This window comes from Eubalaena glacialis, chromosome 7 (assembly GCF_028564815.1).
Source record: "Eubalaena glacialis isolate mEubGla1 chromosome 7, mEubGla1.1.hap2.+ XY, whole genome shotgun sequence".
In the NCBI taxonomy this organism is placed as follows: Eukaryota; Metazoa; Chordata; class Mammalia; order Artiodactyla; family Balaenidae; genus Eubalaena; species Eubalaena glacialis.
Window position 1 is genome coordinate 37,027,521 of NC_083722.1, and position 27,229 is coordinate 37,054,749.

The 27,229-nt window shown below is 41.2% G+C and overlaps 1 protein-coding gene across 1 annotated transcript in view; it reads right to left on the reverse strand.

Annotated features, from left to right (window-relative positions):
* ZFAND3 (zinc finger AN1-type containing 3) overlaps positions 1-27,229 on the reverse strand; it is a 332,576-nt gene that overhangs the window by 14,815 nt on the left and 290,532 nt on the right. The window contains exon 5 of the mRNA XM_061196281.1: positions 11,505-11,672. Coding sequence (XP_061052264.1) covers positions 11,505-11,672 — 168 coding nt within the window. The remainder of the gene's footprint in view (positions 1-11,504; positions 11,673-27,229) is intronic.

The window sequence follows — 27,229 nt, forward strand, 5'->3', positions numbered from 1 at the left end:
ACTGGAGGAACTGGGGTACTGGAAAGCCAAAGCCACTGTGTTCAAATATCTGAAGAGAAGCCTTGCAGGAGAGGAAGATGATTTGTGACAGGTCTCTCCAGAGGGCAGAGTGAGGAGGAATGAGGACATGTCATATACGGAGGCTGGTTTTAGTTCAACGGAGGAAGCACCTAGTCAGTCTAAGCTGCCTGCAACAAGACAGGCCTCAGTCCCTCCAGGCTGGAGATGTACGTGGTAGCTGGATTACCTGCCAGGGCAGGGCACTGCTGATGTCGTTTCTGCAGCGTTAGTTCAGGGAGTTGGACTGGCACCAGATGGATAACTTCTCAGTCCCTTAAGTGCTTGGACTCTGTGTCAGAGAGTGATGGGTTTGCTAGGCAGGAGTGAGAGACTGGTGTGGTTATACACAGTAGGTCTGTGACCTGGCAGTCTCTGTGACCCCCAAAGAGCCTATCTTATTCATGTGCAAGATGAATCACAGGTTTTATTTAGGCAAATACACCCATCCCCAAAGTTGAGTATTTAATTAAACCAAAAGCATATCAAATAATTTTAATCAGACCAAGCAAGCAATGCTGCTCTGATAGCATACCTGTCTCGCCTGATTTTTTCCCCCTCTACCAATAAAAATTCAAGGCGGATAAAAGTATGTAAAAATAAATAACACTAAGGTTTCCTCTCTAAACCTTATTCCTTAAGTCAATTATTCCATTGGGAAACCCTCAGGTTGTACATGTACGCTGACATAAAGAATTTCCATGCAGGGCTTCCCTGGTGGTGCAGTGGTTGGGAGTCTACCTGCCAATGCAAGGGACATGGGTTCGAGCCCTGTTCCGGGAAGATCCCACATGCCGCGGAGCAACTAAGCCCGTGCATCACAACTACTGAGCCTGCGCGTCTGGAGCCTGTGCTCCACAACAGGCGAGGCCACGACAATGAGAAGCCCATGCACTGCGAGGACGAGGGGCCCCCGCTCGCCGCAACTAGAGAAAGCCCTCGCACAGAAACGAAGACCCAACACAGCCATAAATAAATAAATAAATAAATAAATTTATTTTTTAAAAAAAGAAGAATTTCCATGGAGACTGGGCCAGACATTCTCCCATTCACCTGCTTAGGCCTGCCTTCAAACACTACCACAAAAGGACGTGCCCCTAAAGAAAACCAGCAGGCTCACCAGAACACCACATTTCCTTGACTTCTAATTTTTTTCTTGTATGTTATTACAAGAAATAATAACAGATGGGGTACCTACTATAGGCCACATAACTCTAACAGGGGCAGTGGGAAGCTATAGAACAACACATGGTCCTGCTCTCTGAGTATTTTAGAATCTAGCAGGAGAGAGGAGACCAGTGGAGGAAGGCATGTGTTAAACACTCAGAGGATGTAAATCTCTGAGTGAAAGAGAATGGAGTTGCCCAGATCTGACATAAAACCTCTGATGTGCATGACCTCATTGGAAATTTCCAGTAACTCTATTTTGTCTTAAATTACCTTTACATTTCCTATGAAGAAATGAGCTATTAAGTATATAGGCAGTATATCAAACTTTGGGGTATATTAGAATTGCCTGAGCAACTGCATTTTTGCTTTCCAAAGACGCATCCCCACCTACTCAGGGACTCTGAAATGCTGGTCTGAGGCCCGCGCTTTTTAAGAAGTTCTACTCAAGAGGGAGTCACATAAGGATCTAGTATGAAGACAGAGAGTGTTTACTAGCAGATATCTGCATACAATGTACTAAACACAAATTAGTTTCAACTACACACATAAAAGGCGCAAGAAAGGACATTTCTTTAGCAACACTTTGAGAACAATTTGATATCAATTTTGAAAGAAATAATATTTTAATCCTGTTATTTTGACTAAATACTATTTTTACCACAACTGGTCTAATTTGGTGACATTTTGCTGTGAAGGGTCCATGTAAGAGTCCCAAGTCCTGAACAAGGTTCTGGAGGCTGAACTAAGAGGAGGTTAAGAGAGTCAGGTGTATTAATCTGGAGGAAAGACCAAGAAATCTTCTGGGTACTTCAGAGGAGATAAGAGCAGAAGTCCCCCAGGGATGGACAAGAATATGTGACAAGAAGCTGTAGTCAGTGGGGGATGAAAGCTATGCTCGAGGGAGGGAGAGTGGGCACTGCTGTAAGCAGTCATGTTGGTCAGAAACTCTTCAGCAGTCCTTGAGTTTCAGATCAAAGCCTGCGTGAAATACCAACATTTAGCACACAGGTGTGATATGAGGCTAGTGGCAACTTTTCTGGCCTTAGTTTCCTCGTTTAAAACAAACAAACAAACAAAAAAATAGGGGCGGGGGGCGTTGGACTAAATGATTGCTAAGGCTCCCTCTCATCTTGGTGGTACGTGATTCTATTACCTATCTACCCACAATTTTTTTGTGATTTTGTATTGTAGTAAAAGCATTTAATTCAAACAAAGCATTTCTCAGTGTGGTTTGCTTTCATTATCTCAAGTGAGAATAACCCAGAACAGCATCTTGGGTGTCTGTTTTGATTTTGGTTTTGAAAAAAGAAGAGTGCCCTCAGGTCACAGGCTTTCCCCACTATGGCTGGACAGACACGTTATGACTCTGAACAAAGGGCATGTGTTTCAACCGTAAGCATGGGACAGGAGAAGTCTCTAAAACACGCCTTTGTTCACCTTTTTTAGGTCACATGGTAGCTCACCATGAGCTGTATCAGCTGTTTTGGGAGAATGTATTCGAACATTTCCAATGTTTTCCTACAATGTATTCCACAGGTAACAACTATTAAACTTTGTCAGGATGGGGAACAGCTATGCACAATCTACAGCTAAATCATACATAAATGGTAAAAAACTGAATGCTTTCTACGTAAGATCAAGGAAAAGGCAAGGAAGTTCATTCTCAACACTTCTATTCAACATTATGCCAGAGGTCTTAGCCAGTGCAGTAACACAAGAAAAAGAAGTTAACAGGCATACCGATTGGAAAGGGGTAAAACTGCCCTTATTTGCAGATGGCATGATCATGGATACAGAAAACCCTAAGGGAATCTAGTGAATTTAGTAAGGTTGCAAGATAAAAGATCATATACAAAAACCGGCTGCACTTCAAAGTGGCAGCAAAGAACAATCTGAAAATAAAATTTTAAAATTCTATTTACAATAGCATCAAAAAACTAAAATACTTATGAATAAATTTAACAAAGAATGGAAACTGAAAAATATAAAACACTGCTATGACATTAAAGAAGACTTAAATAAGAGGAGAGACATATATTCATAGGTTGGAATATTGTTAAAATGGCAATTCTGTAAATCTTTTTAAAATGGGCAAGATATCTGAAGTATAACAGACTCTTCAGAAAAGAAGATATATGCGTGGCCAAAAGGCATATGAAAAAGATGCTTAACGTCACTGTTCATTAGAGAAATGAAAATTAACATACGACAGTGAGATGGTACCACACAACCACTAGAATAGCTAAAGTTAAAAAGAATGACAACATTAAATGTTGGCCAATTATGGAGAAATTGGAACCCTAATACACTGCTGATGGGATTTTCTTAGAAAATGACCATTCAACCTGGCAATTCTACCTCTATGTATTTACCCAAGAAATTAAAACATATGTCCATACAAAGACTTCTGCATGAATATTTATGGCAGCTCTACTCATAATATCCCAAACTGGCAACAACCCAAACGTATGTAAAATGGTAAATGGATAAACAAATGTGGTATTATCCATACAATGAAATAATACTCAACATTAAAGAGGAATGAACTACTGATACGTAACAACAGGGATGAATCTCAAAAACAACATACTATGGTGGACACACAAGACTGTATATATATACTGTCTGAATCCACTGATGCTAAAATTCTAGAAAAGGCAAAATTATACCAACAGAGGCAGATCAGTGGTTGCCTGGGGCTAGGGTAGGAGAGTGTAGTGACTGACTGAAAATGAGGCACGTGGGAACTTTCTGGAGTAATGGAAGTATTCTAAAATTTGAATTTGGTGAGGGCTGTACAACTTAAAGTTACTAAAACTCACTGAACTATAAAACAGGTGAATTTTATGGTATGTAAATTATATATCAAAAAATCCAAAAAACACGCACATATACACACACCTGGCTAGGCAAAGAACTGACTGAAATTATTTACTCTTAGAATTTAAAAAATTCATTTCCTTTTACAATAAGCCATTTTTTCCTCTCCATAAAGAAATATCCTAAACAGGGTAATCTATCCAAACAGTTTCGATTAAATTATTATTGTGTTGTTATTGCTAAGACTGGACTACAGAAATAGTTGCAAATTTGCTATCCAGACGGAAAATATTCACTTCATGGGACAAGGGTCTGCTGGTTTGCCTGTCAGTAGGGTATGAGTGGGGAAGTGACACAGGCTTCAGTAAATGTGCTCTGCACATTTTGTATTTTAAAAGCTTGGTCTTTGATGCTCCTTTGCTGGGGAGGGGAGCTCTTCATCTTTCTAATCTCTCTCTACAGCCTTGTTAAAGGACATATGGTAGCTTGGATCTCTGGGACGTGGTAAACTAATGGGCCAAATATGTGGAGCTAGTGTTCAGTAAAGGTTTGATTTGTTTTGCTCTAACTCCTCAACTTGCAATTTAGAGGGGCAGCAGAGGGGCTAATCTGTTTGGTTTTAGACCAGAACTCCTACACATTAAAGATTAAATGGGGACTACAAATAAGCATACTCTTGTTTAGGTGAAAGTACAGTGAGAGTGAAAGGAAGAGAGTAGCAAAGGGAGAAAATTTTCTCAATTTGCCTCAAGATTTTCAATTACTCTTAGCTCTCATATATACAGTAACTCCCATCAAAGGTTTTCTGTTGCTGCTGTTGTTTTTGTTTTTGCTTTTGGGAGGGTGGGCAGGCACCTCCTCCTCTTGAGCCATAAGGTAACATAACACCCAGCTGCTGTCTCGGAAGTGCTGGAAAAACTTTAGCCTTTCACTGCCAGACTCAGCATAAAACAACAGGAGATCCTAAAGGGCTGGGACCTTGGTCACCACACTCTCTATATAACACAATGCAGAGCATGGACTCAATACTCAACGGCAGTAATGATAACACCTAACTGGCGAAACCAATTTGTTCATGATAAAGGATCTCAGGTGTTTCCATGGATAGTAGGGTTTTCTGACAGATCCAGGCTAGAACTCTGTACACAGAATAAGACCTTTTATAAGAAAATATAGCCTCGCTTTCTTTGAGACATAGGACAGAATGCCAAATGTCCCTGACAGGTTTAAATCACACTTGGAAGAGACTTAAAGGCCTAGACGTGGGCTTATTTGTGGTGGTTTCTGAAGCTGGTGGAATGGACCAGCCTGGTAGTTTCACGTCACCCACATGCTTCATAATCACCACAGCTCCTCGCCCCACACTCGACCTCAGAATATCACTATCTGTTCACCGCTCAGTCAGTCCCCTGTAGTGGATGGGGACGGCTGTGACACGTGCACATTCCTTTCCACTTTGTGAATCAGATCACATTCTCCCTAGATCACTCCTCTAAGAAGATTCAACAGCCTCCTGGGCTTTCCTGTGGGCTTAATTTAAAAAAAAAAGTCAAATTAGATCGTGTTGACCACATTCAAACCACTGATAGCTTTTCACTGCAAACCAACGTCCAAACCCTACAGCCTGGAATCTGGAATCCCTTCCCTCCTTTTCTAGCAGTCTCTCCTCAGTCAACCCCAAGGCTCCATAGGGCTGCACAGAGGTCACCTGCAGAACACCAGCTTGGTCCAAGCATCCCCTCTTTCTGCACTTCTAAGTCCCACCCTTCCTTTAATGCCCCTATTGTGGAAGCCTGTCCAGAGTCTTCCAGTTGGAATTAATCTCTCCCTCCCCATATTCCTATAACATATGTCTTGTACCTTGATTAAAACTCTTATGGTAGGCTGCCCTGGATGCCACTTATTTCATGCATGTGCCTGCCTTCCACTCAGGACCAGCAAATTCCTACTCTGCATGCATATTTAAATCAGCTTGGGGACCCTGGAAAAGTGGCTGATTCCAGGACTAAGCAAGTACAAGATATGTCCAGAACACATCATGTTAGGCCAGAGAGTAAGAAAATGCTTTTTAAAAAACGGGAGGCAGGGACTTCCCTGGTGGCACGGTGGTTAAGAATCCACCTGCCAATGCAGAGGACACGGGTTCGATCCCTGGCCCAGGAAGATCCCACATGCCATGGAGCAGCTAGGCTCATGTGCCACAACTGCTGAGGCCCGCGTACCTAGGGCTTGTGCTCCGCAACAAGAGAAGCCATTGCAGTGAGAAGCCCGTGCACCGCAATGAAGACCCAACACAGCCAAAAATAAATAAATAAATAAATTAATTAATTTAAAAAAAAACCAACAAAACAGGAGGTATGTCACAAAAATACAGAATTCAGCTTGAAGGAACTTCCACTGGCCAAATCTGAGACAATTTGAGCAACAAAATAATTAAGTATAGTAATGAATTATAAACCACTGAAAAATATAAGAGCCCAATGAGTCCAAACCAATGAGATAAATAAATGGGGGAGGAGAATGCTCCGTGCAAATGGTAAATGCAGGAGAAGGACTGGAGTTAGCAAAGCATCATTTTGCAACCATCATAGTAAAGATTGGTTCAGGCAAGAATCATCAATGGATGCTAAATCTAGGAGACCTTTTTGATGATGATCAGGACATTTGTACAGTCCAAGTGTTTCCCACAGATTGCTTACTAGTTGCAAGGGCAAAAATACTATTTTTAGAGACATCAGACAACACCTAGACTGGGTGAATGAAGCAAAATGAACGTCAATAATGAGAGGCAGATAAACATCCGTGCCTCCCAATGAAGAACCCTGAGGGGGACACAACATTACCCATGTAGCATTCTGGCTGGGAATACATAACCTGAATCTAATCATGAAGAAACACCAGACAACCTCCAAACAAGGAGTGCTCTATTTAAAAAAGTGGGGGGCTGGGAAGGGTAAGCAGAGGAGGGTGGAGAAATGTAGCCTTCAAGATGTCAATATCATTAAAAACAAAGAAAGGCAATGAAAATGTTCCAGCTTAAGAGTCTAAAGAGACATGACAACTAAATTCAACACTTGATCATGGACTGGATTCTGTACTAGAGGGGGGAAAATGCTTTTATGAAGTATATTACTGGATCAACTAGCAAAGCTAGAATATGGACAACAGATTTGATAAAAATATTTATCAGTATCAATTTACTGAAGCTGATAACTGTGCTGCGGTTATATAAAATAACTATTCTCAGGAAACATTCATTGAATTTTACCGGGATAAAGGGTCACAATGTTTGCAACTTACTTTCAAATGGTCCAGGACAAACTTTTAATTTCCAAAATGTTAAAAAAAACAATACCCAGAAACCTTTTCTGATTTAATTGTTAAGTGTGAGGCCCAGACGTTCTATATTTTAGAGGCTTCCCAGATTGGGAAGCGCCTAGAGCAGTGGTTCTCAAAGCATGGTCCTCAGACCAGCAGCATCAGTATCACCCACTGAGTCAGAAGCTCTGGGGGTGGGCCCAGCAGACTGTGTTTTAACAGCCCTCTGTGCAATTCTGAGGCCCACTTAAGTCTGAAATCACTGACCTAAACTATGAGCTCCTACATTCTGTATTCTACCTCCTATATTCCCCACAAAACCTAGCAAAATGCTTTATGCAAAATCACATCTCAATAAATGCTAGCTGAATTTAGCTTGACAGTGAATGAAAAGGCAGAAATGACCACTGAGGCACTTTAAGTCAATAAACTAAAGGTCCCAGCTAAAGCATCACTCTGAGTTTCTAAAGGGAATATAAAATTTATTTTGAAAGCAGTAAACGAAGTCAGATTACTCAAGAGGTTAGTAAAAGCACTGTTGTCCCAAAAGGGAGCATATCAGCTTACAGTTTAAGTCACTGTCAACTGAAAACATGCCATAACTTATGCAAGCTCTTAAACTGGTATTTAAAAATTAATTCTGTGGTTCTGGGAAGCAATGCATAGCGATTAAAAAGCCATGTGGTATGCATCATGCAAGATCTGATTAGAAAACACAGCATCCACGTGGCTGTGCTGTGGCCCACATAGGATGAGGATGGCCAGATTTCAGAAGAACACCCTCCAGGTGGCATTTGGAGAGACAAGACCCCTGTAAAGACAACGAGCTGATCAATTTGCCTACTGAGTAGAAAATGAAGCAAATAAATCCATTTTTATGCAATTGTTTTCCATCTTGAGAAGTTAAACCGCTGAAGATACACTAGGATGCAGGGTATCATCCCAGCCTCACCACATGCTTTTTCTGATTGGCACCCAGAAAGATTTCACAGGAAAAGGGTGTTACTATGGTATTGTTGATTTAAAGGTTATCTAGTCACAGCGAGGCAGAGGAGAATTCATCTTCAAAATTCACCTCCTTATTGAAAGCCCTTGGAGTGTCTTGGCAATTAACAATTCCTATCACCTCTAGCTGTTCCCTATGTGAGAAGACTCAGAACTCGCCTTACAAATTGCTCTTTTGAAGATCAAAGGGGAGCTGAATGTGTCTGTGTGCTCTCGATGAGACTGTGATTTAATGGAATTTTTAGAGAAGGCTTGCTGGCAGTGTTTGGGTGAGAGCCCCAGGCAGAGGATTCAGGGGAGCTTGGCCACTCTACCCTTTGGAGCGTCTTCCCTGTCTTTAATTGGCACCTCATTAGAAATTAATGAAAATGACATCCTCTGTTCTTCCTGCTCTAGGCATCGAATGCTACAAAAAGGTCCATCACAATTCGTAACACATTCAATTTATACAGCAACGGCTCTTAAGCATTATTTATGAGATGTGAATTTCTTGTCAGCAGTTAATAACCTGTACAGAGTGGAAGGGGAATGGAAAAAAAGATTGTGAATATATATAAAAAAAAGATTTTCTGCAGTGGAAAAGTGTTCTGTTTGAGTTCAAACCGCCTTCCTGAGTCTTCACTTACAGTAGTAAATTACTGTGTTTCCCGTCTTCCAAAACCTTTCAGGGCAGTTAAACGTCTCCCTAGCACTCCATGCAGCCTCAAGGAAATAACTGTACAACTCACCTTTTCCTAGAGATCCAAGCAGACAGGCAGGAGGAACACAAGAGCTATTTGTCAGGGACAGTCCCAGAGGTGTGTGTTCCCATTACTGTCCTTCATCTTTTAAAATGTGGCAGTTGATTCAGTCATTTTTCTGGGGACATAAGTGTAATGCTCTCAGCGGGCCCAATTGAACTCCCAGCTCTCTCTAGGAAGGCTACATCTGGTGGGACTGCAGAAAGCTCAGGGCTCTCTTCTCCAGCAGAAAAATCAAATCTCTCTATAAGGCGACCCTCAGAATTGGGCATAAGCCAAGGGACCACGTGTTAGATCATTTAAAGAGAACGCACATCTATGGCAAACCCAATAGGCACTTACTTTAGAAACCCAGCCTCCTGCCTGAGAGGTGAAGAGCACAGCAGAGTGATCTGCACTTACCAGAGCCAGTCAAGTTGGCTTCACTTTAGGAGCACATGAAGTCATCCAACATGTATTTCTAGGTATTTTCAGCTTGGTGCTTAAGACCTTAGGAAATTAGGTGGTTTGCATCAAAGCTGAAGGGTAAACTGGGAGACTCGGTTACCACACCTCTGGATCTCTCAGCGCTAAATTGTGAATTCTCACTGCTTGCCTGACAAGGAGAGGAGGTTATTAGCCACTGCCAGAGGCGAGACAGCACACTTGACGGACCAACTGCTTGATCCACTAGGGCAAATCCTGTGTAATACCCAGGATTCAGTTACTTTCAAGAAGGAAACAAGAATGCAAGGTACAGGAAAATCCCATGATTCTAATTTAGGAATCACCAAAGGCCTGTGTTACAAAAGCAACAGGCAAATGGTCAGGGAAGCTGCACAACACTGGTAACAGACTGAACTGCTGAAGTCCCCAGGGGTCCACGTGAAGACCAAAGCGAGAATTTGCAGACCACAAAAGATCAGACAAACCACTATGGGCAAAGCTGGTTAGCCATGAGACCCCAGAGTTTCCTTGGCTAACCACAGTATTCCTTCACTACCTCGTTAAGAATTTTACATTACCTGGCAGGGTTGATCAAGACACAGCCTAAGAACAAGGTTCTGGGCTCACCTGGACCACATCACATTGCAGGAACAAAAGTGAGGTTTGAAAATTCTGCTGACAGCCTCTGCACCCACGTCTTATCCTACCTCTCTCCTTACACTTTCACACAAGCATTTAATAGGATAAATAAATGCCAGGCTAAAGAATAAAAACTTGTCCAGTGATACCTGGACTCCACATGCTAGTCACCGTTTCTGCAGTTGAATATAAATATGTTTCTGATACTGCCGAGTACCACACACCAGACTGTGTAACAAACAGATTTCTACTCATGACAGGAAAGGAGTTCCAACTCAGTTTCCACGAGAGGCTGGAACTCCCTCCTGTCCTTCTCATTTCCAACAGGGCAGATAACTGAGGGAGAGGAGCAGCAACGGCTCTCTCTTCAGAAGATGAAGAGCTTTGAGCAACTGTAACTTCCTAACTGCTGGGAGAACCACCTAGTCCTGACTACCAGCATCAGTACTTACAGGATATCTATGGCCATCCCAGAGGTAAAAGGAGGCTTCTAAAAGCTCACTCCTAAGGACAAAGGATACAGGATTCTCAGAGGCTAGAGCCAGTGTGCCTGATGACAGCTCTGTCCCAAAGAACAATTTCACAATACTATGCTCTAAAGTCAAGAAATAAAAACAGGGACAGGAAAACTGTAAGTCAGCCTAAATAATGCAGCTACACAATTTCGCTTCCACGTGACACGATGTATGTGGTCAAAGGGAGAGGAAGGATTGTTCTAAGTTTTGTTCCACTGTGGGTAGGCATAAAGTTTTTAAAAAGTACATCCCACCAAAAATTCCAAGAGTTGGTATTACACTGGATAATACAGAAGGAAAAGGTTACTTTAAAGCTATTTCAAGGGGTTAACTGACAATGAATTATGGTTCAAAGAAAATAATTTTCTAATCAAACTTTAATTTAAAAGGGATATGGGGGAGAAATCTTCCATTTATTATATATAGTAAGAAGCTCATTCAAAATTAATTTAATATCTGAGTTTTATGGTACATATCTCAGAATTTCACTGGTTTGGTTAACTTCTAAATAAGTCATCAATGAGAAGGAACCACAGTAATATGCAGTGGGGAGAAGCTGAGAGCAGTAAGCAGTGACAATTCAACTCTAATGAAATATGTGTAAGAGTAGTTGGGGAGGTTTTTTGCCTTTTCTGTATTTGTGAGAGGAAATAAAGGGTGTTTAGAAATAAGAATCCTCTACTCTTGATTTCCCAAGCTCCAAACCTATAGCTCGCAGGGAGGTACTTGGGAGAAGAATGAAGGACCTCAGCCTCTCAGGGCGCCAAGGACACAGCCTCTACCACGCTGTGTCCTCCACTGGGGGGACGCTTACCGCAGCGGCACGATCCCAGTTCCTGCTGCACCAGCTCCAGTTTGGTTTGGCACTGGAAGCACCGACGTCGGCTTTTCTGTTTAGATCGGCTGGTTTCCTCGGATCGTTCAGTATTCTCCAGTAGTCGTGGCCGTTTCACTGGCGAAGCCTCATTCTCAGACTGTGAATCTGAGCAAAACAACACATTTGGGGGTCAGGGTTAGTGCTTGGCCTGGCAAGCACAGCTGATTGATGTACAGCCAAGGCATTCTTCTGACCAGGCTACTGCCCTTTTCCAGGAACTGGATCAGTATAAGCAAGAGCCAGTTCTTCTAACTGACCTGGTTTATGTCACAAATTGTGACAAGCATGCACCTTTAGAGCTGACTTCTAACAAGCCAGGCCCAAGCTAGGAGAGGAGGGTGGGGTGGCTCAACAAACATCCATTCTATGTTGTCTTTAAAAAATAGCTATCTCTAAGAGGAGACCATTCGAGCTGGAAATGGGATCCTCTCTTTGTACCCCTTCTTTGGGTCCTAGTTGTTTACTGCTTGTATTGGTTATTTATCTCTTCTTGGATCTTTGTCCTTAAGTAGACTGTAATTTGCCAGAGAAGGGACTGTGTCTACTATTTCTGTATGTCACCATGCTTAGCACAATTCTATACCTGAAGTCAGTGTTTCATGGGTGATCCATGATCTTTTCTAGTAAAAAGACATTGCTATTCCTATGCACAACTAAACGCACAAGAATCAGGTTCTAATACTGAAAACGATTCCAACTTTATGCAGAGTGAAGAAGTATCCTTGTTTGTTCACAAATAAGCTGTCCCATGGCCTCCAGCGTGGGGTGGTACAGAGGCAGCACTTGGCAGCGCAACCCTAGGGCTGGTGCCAAATTAGCAGGTGAAGGGAGATGCAGTGTGCAACAAGTGTTTTGTATAACCTTAAAAAAGTAAAATGCAATAAAGTTCATGTCACACGCAGACTGTAAATAACTCTTGCTTTCAAAAAAAAAAAAAAAACAAAGAAAAGAAAAGAAAAGAGCCAGCACTTGGGGGGCTCTGTACTCTTGGAATTACTGCCACTACATACTGACGATGCACCTCTCGCCAAGGTTCCAAAGTGATTTGTGCTAAACCACCTCTGGAAGAGAGTGTCCTAATACAGTAGCTTCTTACTGGTCTCCCTGCCCTTCCCCTTGTCCTACAGTCTATTCTCCACACAGCAGCCAAGTGACCCTGTTAAAAATCAAGTTAGAATCACTTCACACTCCTGCTCAAAATCCTCTAATAGCTCCCCTTCTTGGAGGAAAAGTTCAGATACTTCCTATGACCCTCAGAAAGGCCCTGCCTTTCTTATGTGCCCTCCTCCCATCTCTCTCTCCTCATCCCCTGCTACTCTCTCCCTCTGCTCCATCCACACTAGCCTCCTGATTGTCTCCTACCTCAGGACCTTTGCACCTTCTGGTCCCTTTGTCTGGAACACTCTTCACCCAGATCTACCCGGAATTCCCTCTTTTAAGTCTTTTAAGCTGCATTTTCAATGAGGTCTTCTTCCCTGAAAACCCTATCTAGACCACTCTTGCCCCCTTCAGCAGCACTTCCCTTCCTCCCTTTTCCTGCCTTTTATTCCTCCACAGCACTTATCTTTTGACATTATCCTCCAGGAGAATGTAAACTCCTGGAGGGCAGGAAGTTTCACCAGCTTTGTTCACTAATGTGCCCTCTATGCCTACAACTCAGTATTTCTTACATGAATAAATCTTCTCCTAAGGCAGTCCTGATTTTCTATTTACTGTGTCTCTAGTGAGAAGCGGTAGACAGTTCGCTGTTTTTCTTTCTTTCTTTCTTTCTTTTTTTTGGCCGTGCTGTGAAGCATGCGGGATCTTAGTTCCCCGAACAGGGATCGAACCGAACCACGCCCCCTGCAGTGGAAGCACGGAGTCTCAACCATTGGACCACCAGGGAAGTCCGGCTGTATTTCAAGGAAGGCTGTCTGTATCCCCTTCCCAGCCTCCTTCTGTGTGGAGAGGATGCTGCATTTCGCCCGAGCACTCACTGGCCCTGACGGTGACAATGGTAACAGTTTGCTCACAGCCCTCCGGCCCACCGCACCGTGCACTGACTTTCAGAAGGTACGCACCATTCTTAGCAACTGTAAATTTCATTTTTCATTTCATTTAGTTCTTGCACCCTACATGACATTTTCCCCCAATACAAACCAACTAAACAAGGCCTTTGATGGAAAACAATTGAAAGCAAGTTCAGCCTATTTCCCAGCTCTGCTGAGCAAAGCTGTCCAAACCTAGTCAGTGTGATGACTGAGGCAGCCAGACACACCAGGCCCCTCCCCTTCCCCTATAAGAGCAACAAGCAACAATCTAAATGTAAATGATTACAAGGCAGCCAGACAAAAGGAATTCACCTGGTATGGGCCACACTGTTCTCTGGGGGGTCCTTTTTTACAAACCAGAAATGGCACTATTTGTATTAATAACCCTATTTCGACTTTTTTTTTTTCCATTGGGTAATGAGAAGAGAAAATTCTAGAGTAAAAACTGAAACCAAAAAATGGTGTTTGTTCTGAGACAAGGTCCTAAATCTGGAGCATCCACATAAGAAATCATCCCCCAACCCTGGGGGGTGAGGTGGGGAGAGGAGAGAGATTAGGGTGCACACAAGAAGGTGGCTGAAGCCTTTGCATTATTAAATTGTTAAAATCCAGAGGGTCTTGACACGAGGCCAGCACACCTCAAATATAAAAGAGGACCACTCGGACCCTCTTTTATTTGCACTGCGACCTCATAGAACTGAGCTTGTGTCTGGAAATGCAATGTTCACATTCAAAGCTGTTTCCCAAGTGAGTCTGCTCCAAACTGTCAAATGTGCTGTCTACCTATGTAGCACCTATTTCCATTTCTAAAGCAAGCCTCTGCTACAAGAAGACAATTTACTTTCAGTATGTCAATGTTATCCATGGCTAACTATTTTCAAACAAGCAAGAGAGTGATATGTGAAAACAATATTTTTTAACATACGATTCCTAAGATTGAGAAACAGAATTCATATTGATATAATCATAATCATCATTGGTCATCACCAAACAACCCAGCTGATGGAACGCCCCCAAATTAGGAGGCCTGTCCAAGCCTGATCTCTTTTCTTCTAATTCTCCACCTTGTCTGACCAATGAGCACTCAATAATAACAAAACTAAGAAACAGGTCTGCATGGTCTCATCCTGAAATTTTCCTTTATCCATTCCACACTATATATAAAGACAACTGCATTATTTGTTCTGGAAGGCAGGAGGCATGGGATGTTCCTGAAACAGTGGGTCCTTAGGGAGGTCTTTGATGCTGCCAACAGCTTCTGGCGGCACTGGCACTGGCCATCCTAAAGGAACACCACTCAGCCCTAGTCAGTCCTCTGAGAGTCAATGTCTCAGCATCTGTGCAAGTCCAAGACCTAAGGCATCCATGTATAGAAAGCCTGAGCCATGAGAAGCAGTCCTCAATGAGTCTGAACCAAGACAGGTGAAATGTTTACCAGAATGTGTTATTTTTCAGAATCAAGGAACTGCTCCTAGACATTAAGAGATTCGTAACTTTAGCATTCTGGAATACACCCACTTATCCTTCACTCAGTCAATGGTCTATTAAGTGGAAAGGAATCCTTGTGCCCTCTAATGCTCTCTACCACAAGGAGGGAGGAGAAAAAACTCCCTAAACTGTTTACCACCTTCCACATGCTGCCATCCAGTTATGTGTTATCTGTAACTTCTTGGCAAAGCAAACCATTCCTTGGCATTTCCTCACAAGTCAACTTAGTATTTTAATTATAAGCTGGTGAAATAAATAGCGGTCTACAGGATCATCATCATGTCTGCATAAGAAATTTACATCTCCTCTGCTAATTACTTAATGAAACCTGTGCCATGTGGGGAGTTGCCTAAATAAGAGAAACAGATGTCCAGGACAGGGATTCTAATTACATAATAATGAACTAAATAATTCAACTGTTCAATTACAAATTTAATGGCAATTTTAAAAGGACCACCAGAAAGAAAAGATCCAATTATGGTCAACACTAAAGGAACCCTCATCTACTGTCCGTATTTGAATAAATTAAAGTTTGATTATTTACTTTTTGCTCACAAATAGTAAATAGTTCTTGTTACCCTGAAGCATTTTCAACTCCTCAACAATGATGGAAAACACCTACCAGTCTACTTGCATAATCTGAACTTGGGCAGTAAGGGTTTAATGCAGAGAGAAAGGTGAACAGAAATAACTCTCATATGCAGCTTCTTTAACTGTCAGAAGAAACGCATCCTTGCAAGGAGCATGCTCATTAGCAGCAGGAGGAGTGTAGCGGCGAGCTAGAAACTGTTCCCACCCCAGGAGTTAGGAGTGACTTCCACTTAAGGTCCTTCATAAAGGGCCAACAAAGCACCTTCTCCCAGTATGCTTTTTCTTGAGAACATAATCTAGTCTGTATGTACCCACACAAGAGCTGCCCACATGCCTATGCCAGGCTCACAGTTCTTGATATTCAACCAGACCCCCTCTTCCTCTGCCTACGTTTAATAGCCTGAGGAAGATACCACATCAGACCTTCTAGTCAAAGGAAAGTCTGATCAAGAATCATAATGTGATTAAATGAGAAAGGAAAATCTTAAGAAAAAGTAGTTTATCTCTCAGTTTCCTAGATTTAAAGTAACCATTGCTTTATTTGTGACAGAGAAATAAGTACAGTGATTTTTAAAATATATAATCCTCTGAAGAGAGAAAGTCTTCTAATTGTACTTTCCTAGCCAATAGCAGAAAAGTAGTGGTAAGACTTTCAATTTAGGAACACAGTTTAACTGGAAAACTTGACTGGAGATGACAACAGACCTACTTCTTTTAAAATTCTGTTTTATCTCTGACAGAAATTCACATTTGTTCCTTACTGTCACTGTTCTTGTCTTTACAACTCATGTTCTCTCCTGAAAATTTCCAAATAAATTGTGTCAGCCCTGTCAGAGCTGAATCCCAATCTCTCTGAATCTCCCATCGCTGTGCAGCTGGCAGCCCGCACACAACTGAGACTGCTAACCATGACCATGTCCCTCTGACACCTCAGGCAGGCTCCTGACCCTCTGCACAAGCCAACACTCATGGTTTTGAACAGGAGAGTGGAAATAGCAAAGTGCCAACAAAGAGAAGGAAGCTTCTTCTATTCACTTCACCCATACCTTCCCTCACTTCTAAGAAAGAAAGATGAATCTGTTTAATCTCAGGTTTTATGACAGCTTTTGAGGTACTCAATCAGTTTTTTTAGAACCTATCACAGTCTCTTGACGGACTGACATTTATGATCCCGACAGTCTGTGCAAACATCAGTAAGAGCAAGAATTAATGAACCCTCACACATCACTGCCATCTCTACTTCGACCATTTAAAAGAAGCTTAAGGGCGCTTCCCTGGTGGTGCAGTGGTTAAGAATCCGCCTGCCAACGCAGGGGACACGGGTTCGATCCCTGGTCCGGGAAGATCCCACATGCCTCAGAGCAACTAAGCCCATGCGCCACAACTACTGAGCCTGCGCTCTAGAGCCCGCGAGCCACAACTACTGAGCTCACGCGTCACAATTACTGAAGCCTGCGCGCCTACAGCCCATGCTCCGCAACAAGAGAAGCCACCGCAATGAGAAGCCCGCGCACCACAACAAAGAGTAGCCCCCGCTCGCCGCAACTAGAGAAAGCCCGCGCACAGCAACGAAGACCCAATGCAACCAAAAATAAAAAATAAAAGAAGCTTAAGCTGCTAAAACCTCTGTCCATGAAAAACACCACACTCTCACTGGAAAAACTGATAAAAGACACTTAAAAAAGAAAATCTGTTTTATAGGTACTTTCTCTCTTTCTCCTCAGGCTTCCTTTCAGTGTGTGCAGGGATTAGATTCATCCTCTCTGGCTTCTTACTCTGTATGCCATAAAAGACTTCAGGAGAGAAAATTCCCTCATTATCCATTAAAATTTTGTTTCCACTTTATTTGGCTGGAATTTCCCCCTTCTTTCTTATTTTCCTAATGGTCCTAGAACTATTTTGGAATATCACACCTGTTAAAAAGCTGTTACACGGAGAAAGAAGTTCAACTCTTTGGAAGAGGCCGATTATTAAAATTTTGTGGAAAAAGCCTTCATTTTCATTTGATATGTAATACAAAGATGAATCTAGTTTGAAATACTCCTAGGATGCCACATCTTAGATCATAACCATTTTAAAGGTCAGGTGTTCTCAAACTGCCAGGCAGTACTGTTGTGAAGCCCAAATCCCTCTCTTCTCCTTCCATCTCCACCCCCATCCCTCCAGGTTATTTCCTCTGGCTTGCTCCTTATCTTGAGGGTGGTCTCCTCCATCACAACCTCAAGACAGCAGACCTGACTCTTCCTCCCTGCTGGGAACACAAGATCGGGAGACCTGGGGTGGCCAATCAGTAGAACGAATTATCTTGGGAGCACACCTGAACTTTTGGGGTCTCTGTCCTTCTCAGTATGCTCAAAAGACATAAAGCATCAGAAATCTTGAGGGTAATTTTATCATCTAACTGTCTGACTTTGATCTTCACGACAGCAATTCAAAGCTGCTTCTGTAGGGACATTTTTTGATTGGAAGACAGCTTAAAGAGTAGCAGAAAATGCAGAAGTCATGAGCCATAATTTGTACCCTTCATGAAATGAGCACCCATACGTCCCAAAGACATGTTTTAAAGACTGGGATCAGATTTCTCACTTCCTCATAGCCCATCTTTCCCTCTGATTCCCGCTGGACAAGAAACTGAAAGCTGATTTTGGTGGTACACACTGACACCAAAAAAAAAAAGCAATTATGAATTCATCAAAGGATCAAGTAAGAGAAGCTAATGGGCTGTGGGGAGAACAGCTCTCCATTAAATAAAATCATCTTAAATGAAATCATGGCATCAGAGTCCAACAATTCTAAAGGAAGGGGTTTCTCTCAATTTTTCTTTCTAATCTGTGTGCCTTTTATTTCTTTTTCTTGCCTATTGTATTAGCTAGGCTTTCTAGTATGATACTGAATAGGAGAGTTGAGAGAGGACATTTTTGCCTTGTTCTCAACCCCAAGAGGAAAGTATTCAGTCTTCACCCAACTTTTTATTTTGAAAAATTTCAGAAATATAGAAAAGTTCAAAGAATAGTACAATTAATACCTGTGTACACTCCAGTCAGATTCAACAAGTGTTAATGAACGATCTGTCACACTGCTTTATCTCTCCCACCCCAACACCAAACCATCTGAAAATAAGTTGCAAACATCAAAATACTTCATATATACACATTTAACAATAAGGGCACTTCCTTACATGACTAAAATATCATACCTAAGAAAATTAAGAATAATGCTCCAATGTCATCTAACATTCAGTTCATATCCAAATTATCTCCATTGTTTTCAGTGTTTACCTTCATTGTTTCAGAGGCATGTCCAATCAAGTTGCATGTGTTACATACATCTGGATCTTACATCTAAATCTCTTTTTAATCTAGAACAGCATACTCTCAAATCGTATATTCATTCATTCATTCAAATGACATGGACTTCTGGATAGTCCTGGTTAGTTTTCCTGTGGAATATACCACCATCCGGGATTGACTGATTCTTTCTCCCTCTCTTTTCTATTTATCTCTCTATTTTTAATGACATCATTTACTTGTAAGGAAGGAGATTTTTTAACTGTACACCTCCTCTGTTTCATATTCAAGACCAGCAATTAAACTTCCAGCAAGCCCCTGACAAACCCACATGGTCGGAGGGCTGGCACAAGTAAGGGCAGGTGAAGAAGGGCAAAGCACTGTGTAATCAGCCCAGTTCCCATTACACCTTGGCAGTGGGGGAAGGAATGTTCTTCCTCTAACTTCCTCCACTGCACACCTGCCATACAGGACATCAGGATATAGTTCATCTGTGCCTTGGCAAGGAAAGGATACTTAGGTGAACGTTAGGAGAGGAGCTAGCTGTCAGTGTTTTAGCCCATGATTTCTTAAAGTCTGATGGCACTGCCTGTGACTGAAGTTGGTCCCAGAAGGCCACAAGTCACTTCTTTAAATATCTCCTTTCCAATAGCCTCCTGGCCTTTTTCTGATTGCCCTTCCCCTCCTGATGGACTCTACACTGTTGCTAATTGTTCCTATAAGATATCCCTTTCATTGCTGATCACTCAACTCTCTAAACCTAAGGAAAATTTTCATCAGAATAAAAAACATAAAGCAAAAGCCCAGGAAAGTTCACTTGCAATAATAATCACAATCTCATTAAGTAAAATAAGACTCTCAGTTTATTTGATCTAATTTATGTAGGCCTCCAGATTAATGACCACTCTGTTCAGGGCCCAGACAAGTCAATATTTTATTAATTATTTATCAAGTGCCTACTGTGTGCCAGGCACTGGGCTTTAAACTAGCAAATCAGAACTACATATGGCAATGATCTCTCCTCTCAAGGAGGCCACATTCCAGGAAAGATATAAATAAATAAACCCACAGCATATTAATGTATGAAGAGACTATGAACATAAAATGTGGAAGTGATAAATTCTGTTAAGGGGGTGATTAAGAAGCAGAAGAGGGAAAGGTCGAAAAGGTACCTCTTGGGGCTTCCTTGGTGGCACAGTGGTTAAGAATCCACCTGCCAATGCAGGGGACACGGGTTCGAGCCCTGGTCCGGGAAGATCCCACACGCCACGGAGCAACTAAGCACGTGTGCCACAACTACTGAGCCTGCGCTCTAGAGCCCGTGAGCCACAACTACTGAAGCCCACGCACCTAGAGCCCGTGCTCCACAACAAGAGAAGCCACCGCAATGAGAAGCCTGCGCACCACAACGCAGAGTAGTCCCCGCTCACCGCAACTAGAGAAAGCCCACACACAGCAATGAAGACCCAACGCAGCCAAAAATAAAATAAATAAATTTATTTTTTTAAAAAAAGGTACCTCTTGAACTTAAGAACTATACTGTATACATATAAACAGGTGATTTTTAGCTCACATCTGTCATCCTCGCATTGTTTTCTGTTAGCCCTGCTTTTCAAAATACCATTTGTATAAAAGTTGTTGCTCATCTACCTTCTACCTCATCTCTTTACCAAAAATCGTATCTATTAGTAGATCCTTTCACAGTCTGGAGAGCAAAGGTACATGGAGAACACCTGATTGATGGGTTTTCAAGGAAATAAAGCTGTTTTATATCTTTCTCCTCTCTTTGACGCCAACTGGTTCAATTTGCGGGGGGGGGGGCGGGTGTTCATGAACATCTCACTAAAATGTCAATGGCCAGGTTAGTTCTCCTTCCATCACGTTTATTAATCTTAATACTGGTCTGTCGGTCTGAACAGACACATACATGGCATTAACTGCCAATTTTTCTCTATCAGGAATCTTTCAAGCCCATTTTCCTCTTATTATTAAATGGTTTACTCTGAGATAATTGTAGGTTCAAATGTAGCTATAAGAAATAATAGAGAAATCCCATGTACCCTTCACTCAGTTTTCCCCAATGGTAACATCTTGCAAAAGTCTAGTACAATATCACAACCAGGATGTTAATGTTGATACAGTTAAGCTACAGAACATTTCCATCACCACAAGGATCCCTCATGTTGCCCTTTTACAGCCATGCCTACTTCCCTCTCCCCCTCCCCCACCTTGCTCCCTGGCAAACCCTGGCAAACAGTAATCTGTCCTCAATTTCTAAAATTTTGTCATTTCCAGAATGTCATTTATACGGTCATACATGGACTTATAGATGAAATCATATGGTATGTAATCTTTTGTCCAAGCTTATTTTTAAGGTCACTTATCACAATAGGTAGATATGCCACAAGACATTCCTTAAGTTACGCTTCAGTAATAATTACAATAATAACCACTAACACAAAGCACTTATCCTGTACCAGCACTTTTTAAATGCTTTTACAAATATTAACTCATTTTGCTTTTATAACAAGGTTATGTATGAGGTAGGTACTATTATTACCCGCATTTTAAGATGAGGAAACTGAGTTATGGGGTAAGTGAATTGCTGAAAATCACACAACTAGTAAGTAGAAGAGTTGGACTGTGAACCCAGGCACCATGGCCTGGAGTCCTTGCTCTTAACCACCACGCTATCCTGTCTCCAACTGTTACTACACTTCAAGACTCTACTTCTGCTCTTCCATGAGGGTACCTTACTGTGAAGATGAATTTCTGCTACTTCGTATGTATCCAAAGACCCCACTGCCTCTGGGATGAGGGTGAGGGCAGATACTGGGTCAAGTGTGGGGATGAAAAGCAGCACCCCTCTCACTTATGATCTCCTTATCCAAACATGGTGGTGCAATTTCTCTAAACTACAACTCTGTTGAATAACCCTATTTGTCCTCTGCTCTTAGAATATGATTTATAAGACTTACTCCTCATACCATTTTCTTCCTATCCCTGTTAACTCTCTGAATATCTCTGGATTGTAGTCACAGTATTTTATTTATATGAAATCAGCTTTATTTTTTTCTCTCATGTTATTTTTAAAAATCTGTCCACAGAAGTTTCTTTATTGCTTATGTGTAGGATGATAAAAACTTTTCCCCCAGTAGCAAAGGAAAAGGTCTCTTTAAAAAGGCACAGATGAGGGTGATTACCCCATAAACCACTCCTGGGTTCATCTGAAAAACTGTGGCCACCATCCCTGTTTGTTAAGTGCCATTCCTACTGCACTGTTTACTTAAAAGGTATCACCAGGAGCTAAATTCTACAGAGGGGTGGCTGGTCAGCAGAACGTGTCAGACTAGCAATACAGTAGTCCTCCTTTGTAGCTGGTACTGGCCTGGCACCACTTCCTTGTTTTAGCTTCTTCATTAGCAAGACCTGTCCTGCCTGCCCAACTAAACCATATTACTTTCCCCATAGATTTTTCAGTTACTCATTGTAACTGACAAATTACCCTCAACAGATAATCTTTCCTTTTTATAACCTGTTTGGGTATTTTAGAGTTCAACAACATTACAATGCATTGATTTTTAAAATATTACATTTATAGCATCAGTAGCGTACAGGATAAGGTAGTAGCACTATTGAGGTGAGACAAACAAAGAGAGAGCAAGATGAAGAAACCCAAGAGAAATATGTACTTCTCAAAGGCCACATGCCTTCGTGTTTGGTGAAAACAAAACACGCTCTATGACCACAAGGATTCCAAGACTCTCAGTGCTAAGACTGGTCTTGAACTTCTGTTCTACTACCTTTTCCAGTATTTCCAGAAAACTAATAAGATCAGCCACGCTTTATTTTCATTTACCCAAAGAAAGGGAAATTTGAGAGAATCCATGAAGTATCTATATAACCAGACTTATTTTCATATAACTGGGTCTAAGGCAGGCAATACTATTTTCATTTAGTTTCTTATAACACTCATTTAGATGTTACACTGACTAAAAAATATGTAATAAGTCTACTTTGTAGTTACATGAAACCTAGATTTTTCAAATTATGCCTTACAAAATTATACAACTGTTTTGAGCAGCTGGGCAGTACATGTGACTACAGTCACTTCTTCCTACTGGTGACATATTTAAAGAAGCCAGGAGGAAGGAACAGGCCAGAAGTCTTCAAATAATGTTGTACCCTCATATCTTGGTCTCCAAAGCCAATGACTTGCCCAAGGGTTAATCTGATTTGACCCTGGGTCTTTTGCCAGGACGACTGAAAAATAGGTGTCCTTTATGGAAAACACTTGAGTATGGGGGTAGGGTGAGGACATGGGTAAAGAAGAATGAGACATTAATTCAATTTTTCTGACTTTGTGTTAAAAACATACAGACAAAAAGTCAAATATTCCCACACAAATCATCTCACCCCTATGAAGCTTATAATTTGTTTTGTCTGCCTGACTTATAATGCAAGCCTCTAGGGGCAGGGACAGAATTGGCTGCGTTTAGTACTCCACTGGTACTCAACAACAAAATAATAATAATAATGAAAAAGAATATAACAGAGGACAAATTCCTAATGACGGTAATCTTGCAATGAGAGATTGTCATCCTGTGGGCTGTGCTCCAGGTTTAATGTAAGGGGGGAAGAAAATGTTTGAACATTTATATTTTGCTATTTTTAAAAAAATCAGCTTGAATGCATAACTAAATAGATGCTAAAATTAAATAGCTGATTTGTTTTTAAACTATTTTTGTTTCTAATTTAGCATCAACTTAATTCAGTTCCTCTCTCTACCTATCACTTAGTTTCTTCCACCCAAGATTTAGTCTTTTGACTCTACTCCCAGGGTAAATCCTTAAGCTTATAAATAAATACATCTGTGCCTCATTTTAACTCTTTCCAATGTGAGGCTAAATGAACCTAAAGTTAGAACTTAACATGATGATAAAGAGTGCCCAGTGAAAGCCTTGTCCCGGCCCCTCCCACCGCCCCCAAATGAGTACCTTGGGCGTTCATTACTCAGGGGTGTATCAGTGTTGATGTAGATACTACTAAGTGTGTAGGGGGTTGAAGAAAGCTGCCTTAAGAAAATGGCTTATGAAGGAAAGAGAAATAACCCCATTTGTAAAATGAGCTGCTGGAAAATCAGAGGCGAGAAACTCTACGTAAAATTATTATGAAGATTTATCTTTAGTCCATATTTGAAACATGAGAGGAACAAGCATCTAGCATTTCAACCTCAATTCAACCAACTTTGCTCAACACTCTTCACTTAACAGAATTATGATTTATCAAGATGTCCACACTATGAACCATACTAAAAAAAATCAACTATATATTTTATCAATGTTAACTTCCCAACTTTGAAAACTGTACTGCGGCTATATGAGACAATACCTTGATTTTAAGAATTACACACTGAAGTTTTAGTATAAAAAGGTAATTACTGAAATGGTTAGGGATGTGGCTATAACACACACACACACAAACACACATGCACGGAGGGGGTGAATAGAGAGGAGAATAAAGAAAGCCAATGTGGTAAAATGTTAACGTTTGGGGAATCTGGGTGGGGGAGTTCCTGAGAATTATCTTCTCGTAAAATTTCTGTAAGTCCGAAACTGTTAAAAAAGCAACAACCACTATATCCCAGTAGTGGGAGTAGCCATACTGTCTTTTCTTAAGGCAGCTTTCTTCATACCTGGAGATGACTGGCTAGAGTGCCTGCTGAATTCCTTCCCAGAAATGTTGATACTGCTTAGGTCTGATGGGAAAGTGCATGACCAAACAGTTGTAGCAGGTAATCAACAGTAAGGTCAAAGCTCATACTTCTCCAGGTTTGTAGTTAAGTCAACACTTATCTGTAAGTACACTTTAATGATTAGTCACAGACTTGTACCTGTCACTCTCTTAGTCTATACTTCCTCCAATTCCAATAAGGACCCATTTTAAATTGCATCAATTACTGCAACAGCTGTTCCAAGAAGGATGATGACCAAGACCTTAAGACGTGATTTTAATGTTTTAGAAATGGATTTATCAACAGGAAGCCAAAGAAAAAGTAGTTCTGAACCCTTGTCAGTTACAGGAACTATCAGTTAATGCCAAGCTGGAAAACAGACTGCTGCAGCTAACACTTCCCCTTCAAATCAGTACTACACAAACCGCGCCCCCCTCCCCAGCACAACTTTCTTTTAAAAGCGACCCTGCATATTTGAACACATAATTCAAGCTGTAATGTGATAACATCTTTGGAGAAGAGGTCTTCAACTTTCTCTAGAAACAAAGAAGCAGTGCCCAAAATACTTTTTTTGCAAGTAAAGTCTGGCCCACATTCAAGGTAAAAATCTTAAAGACTGTGTCTCCTGTATTCCTTCTTTATCCCTTGCTAAAGTAACAGAAAAGTTAACAATCTGAGTTAAACGCCCTATTTTCTTGCTTATATATGTATACATTTTTAATAGGTTTTGAAAGGGTGGATGGATGTGGGAAATGCATAGCATGTAACTAATTCCTCTCTCCATTAAGCTAATAGAGATGTGGTTTATTTAAAATTCTGAGTTGTGGTTCTGCTATTTGGGAATGGCTTTCTGAAACTCTGTGGGTGGATACTGGTAATGAAACAGAATTCAGAACGGCGGGGAGCATAGCGCCAAATAAGCTTTTATAGCAGAGTGTGTGTATGCACTAAAAATAATTATACATATGTAGTGGGAGGCTGGTTAACTGAGCCCACAGAGGCACTTGGCTGTTCAGATAACTAATCACAATACGAAGTCCCCCATGACAGGAATGTTTCCAAGGTTAAACTGTCTGATTTTTAATCATAAAGAAGTAAATTTATTGGCTAAAGTTTTCTCATGTTGTTAGGATGCAACAGCCAGTCTTTTTATCAAGATTTTAACTACAAGAAAACTATCAACCCTCCGCGGCTCCTAAATTGTGATTTGCCTCAGAAGGAAGGAGTTCTCAATTATAAGTATAAAAACTTAGAGAAGAGCTCAGAAAATAAGAGTATTTATTGTTTTTTTGGAAAGCAAGCTTGTGAAAGTTCTGTAAGAATTACTTTATACCAACACATACAGTAAAATTTTACTTTTAAAACAAGGCCTAGAAACAAAACAGAACAAAAAAGAAGTTTGATTTACCCGTTCTGATGCCCAGTTTTCTTAAGAAGGGGTTTTCTGGGCTTTCTGTCATTACCGCCCTCATCTGTTGAAACAGGGCTGCTAACTGCCCCTGACTCCACTATCCTTCACTTCTTCCTTTCCAGATCTGCACTCTCCAATCTGCTTGGCCTCGGGCCCTCATTACCAGTTTCTGATTCCACCTCTTTGTCCAACCAGATCAGGTGAGTTATGTGAGTTCTTTCTTTTTTTTTTTTTTTTTTTTTTTTTTTTTTTTTTTTTTTTTTTAAACATCTTTATTGAAGTATAATTGCTTTACAATGGTGTGCTAGCTTCTGCTTTACAACAAAGTGAATCAGTTACACATATACATATGTTGCCATATCTCTTCCTTCTTGCATCTCCCTCCCTCCCACCCTCCCTATCCCACCCCTCTAGGTGGTCACAAAGCACCGAGCTGATCTCCCTGTGCTATGCGGCTGCTTCCCACTAGTTATCTATTTTACATTTGGTAGTGTATATATGTCCATGACACTCTCTCACCCTGTCACATCTCACCCCTCCCCCTCCCCATATCTTCAAGTCCATTCTCTAGTAGGTCTGTGTCTTTATTCCCATCTTGCCACTAGGTTCTTCATGACCTCTTTTTTTTTTTTTTTTTTTTCCCTTAGATTCCATATATATGTGTTAGCATACTGTATTTGTTTTTCTCTTTCTGACTTACTTCACTCTGTATGACAGACTCTAACTCCATCCACCTCATTACAAACACCTCCATTTCATTTCTTTTTATGGCTGAGTAATATTCCATTGTATATATGTGCCACATCTTCTTTATCCATTCATCCGATGATGGACACCTAGGTTGCTTCCATGTCCTGGCTATTGTAAACAGAGCTGCAATGAATATTTTGGTACATGACTCTTTCTGAATTATGGTTTTCTCAGGGTATATGCCCAGTAGTGGGATTGCTGGGTCATATGGTAGTTCTATTTTTAGTTTTTTAAGGAACCTCCATACTGTTCTCCATAGTGGCTGTATCAATTTACATTCCCACCAACAGTGCAAGAGTGTTCCCTTTTCTCCACACCCTCTCCAGCATTTATTGTTTCTAGATTTTTTGATGATGGCCATTCTGACCGGT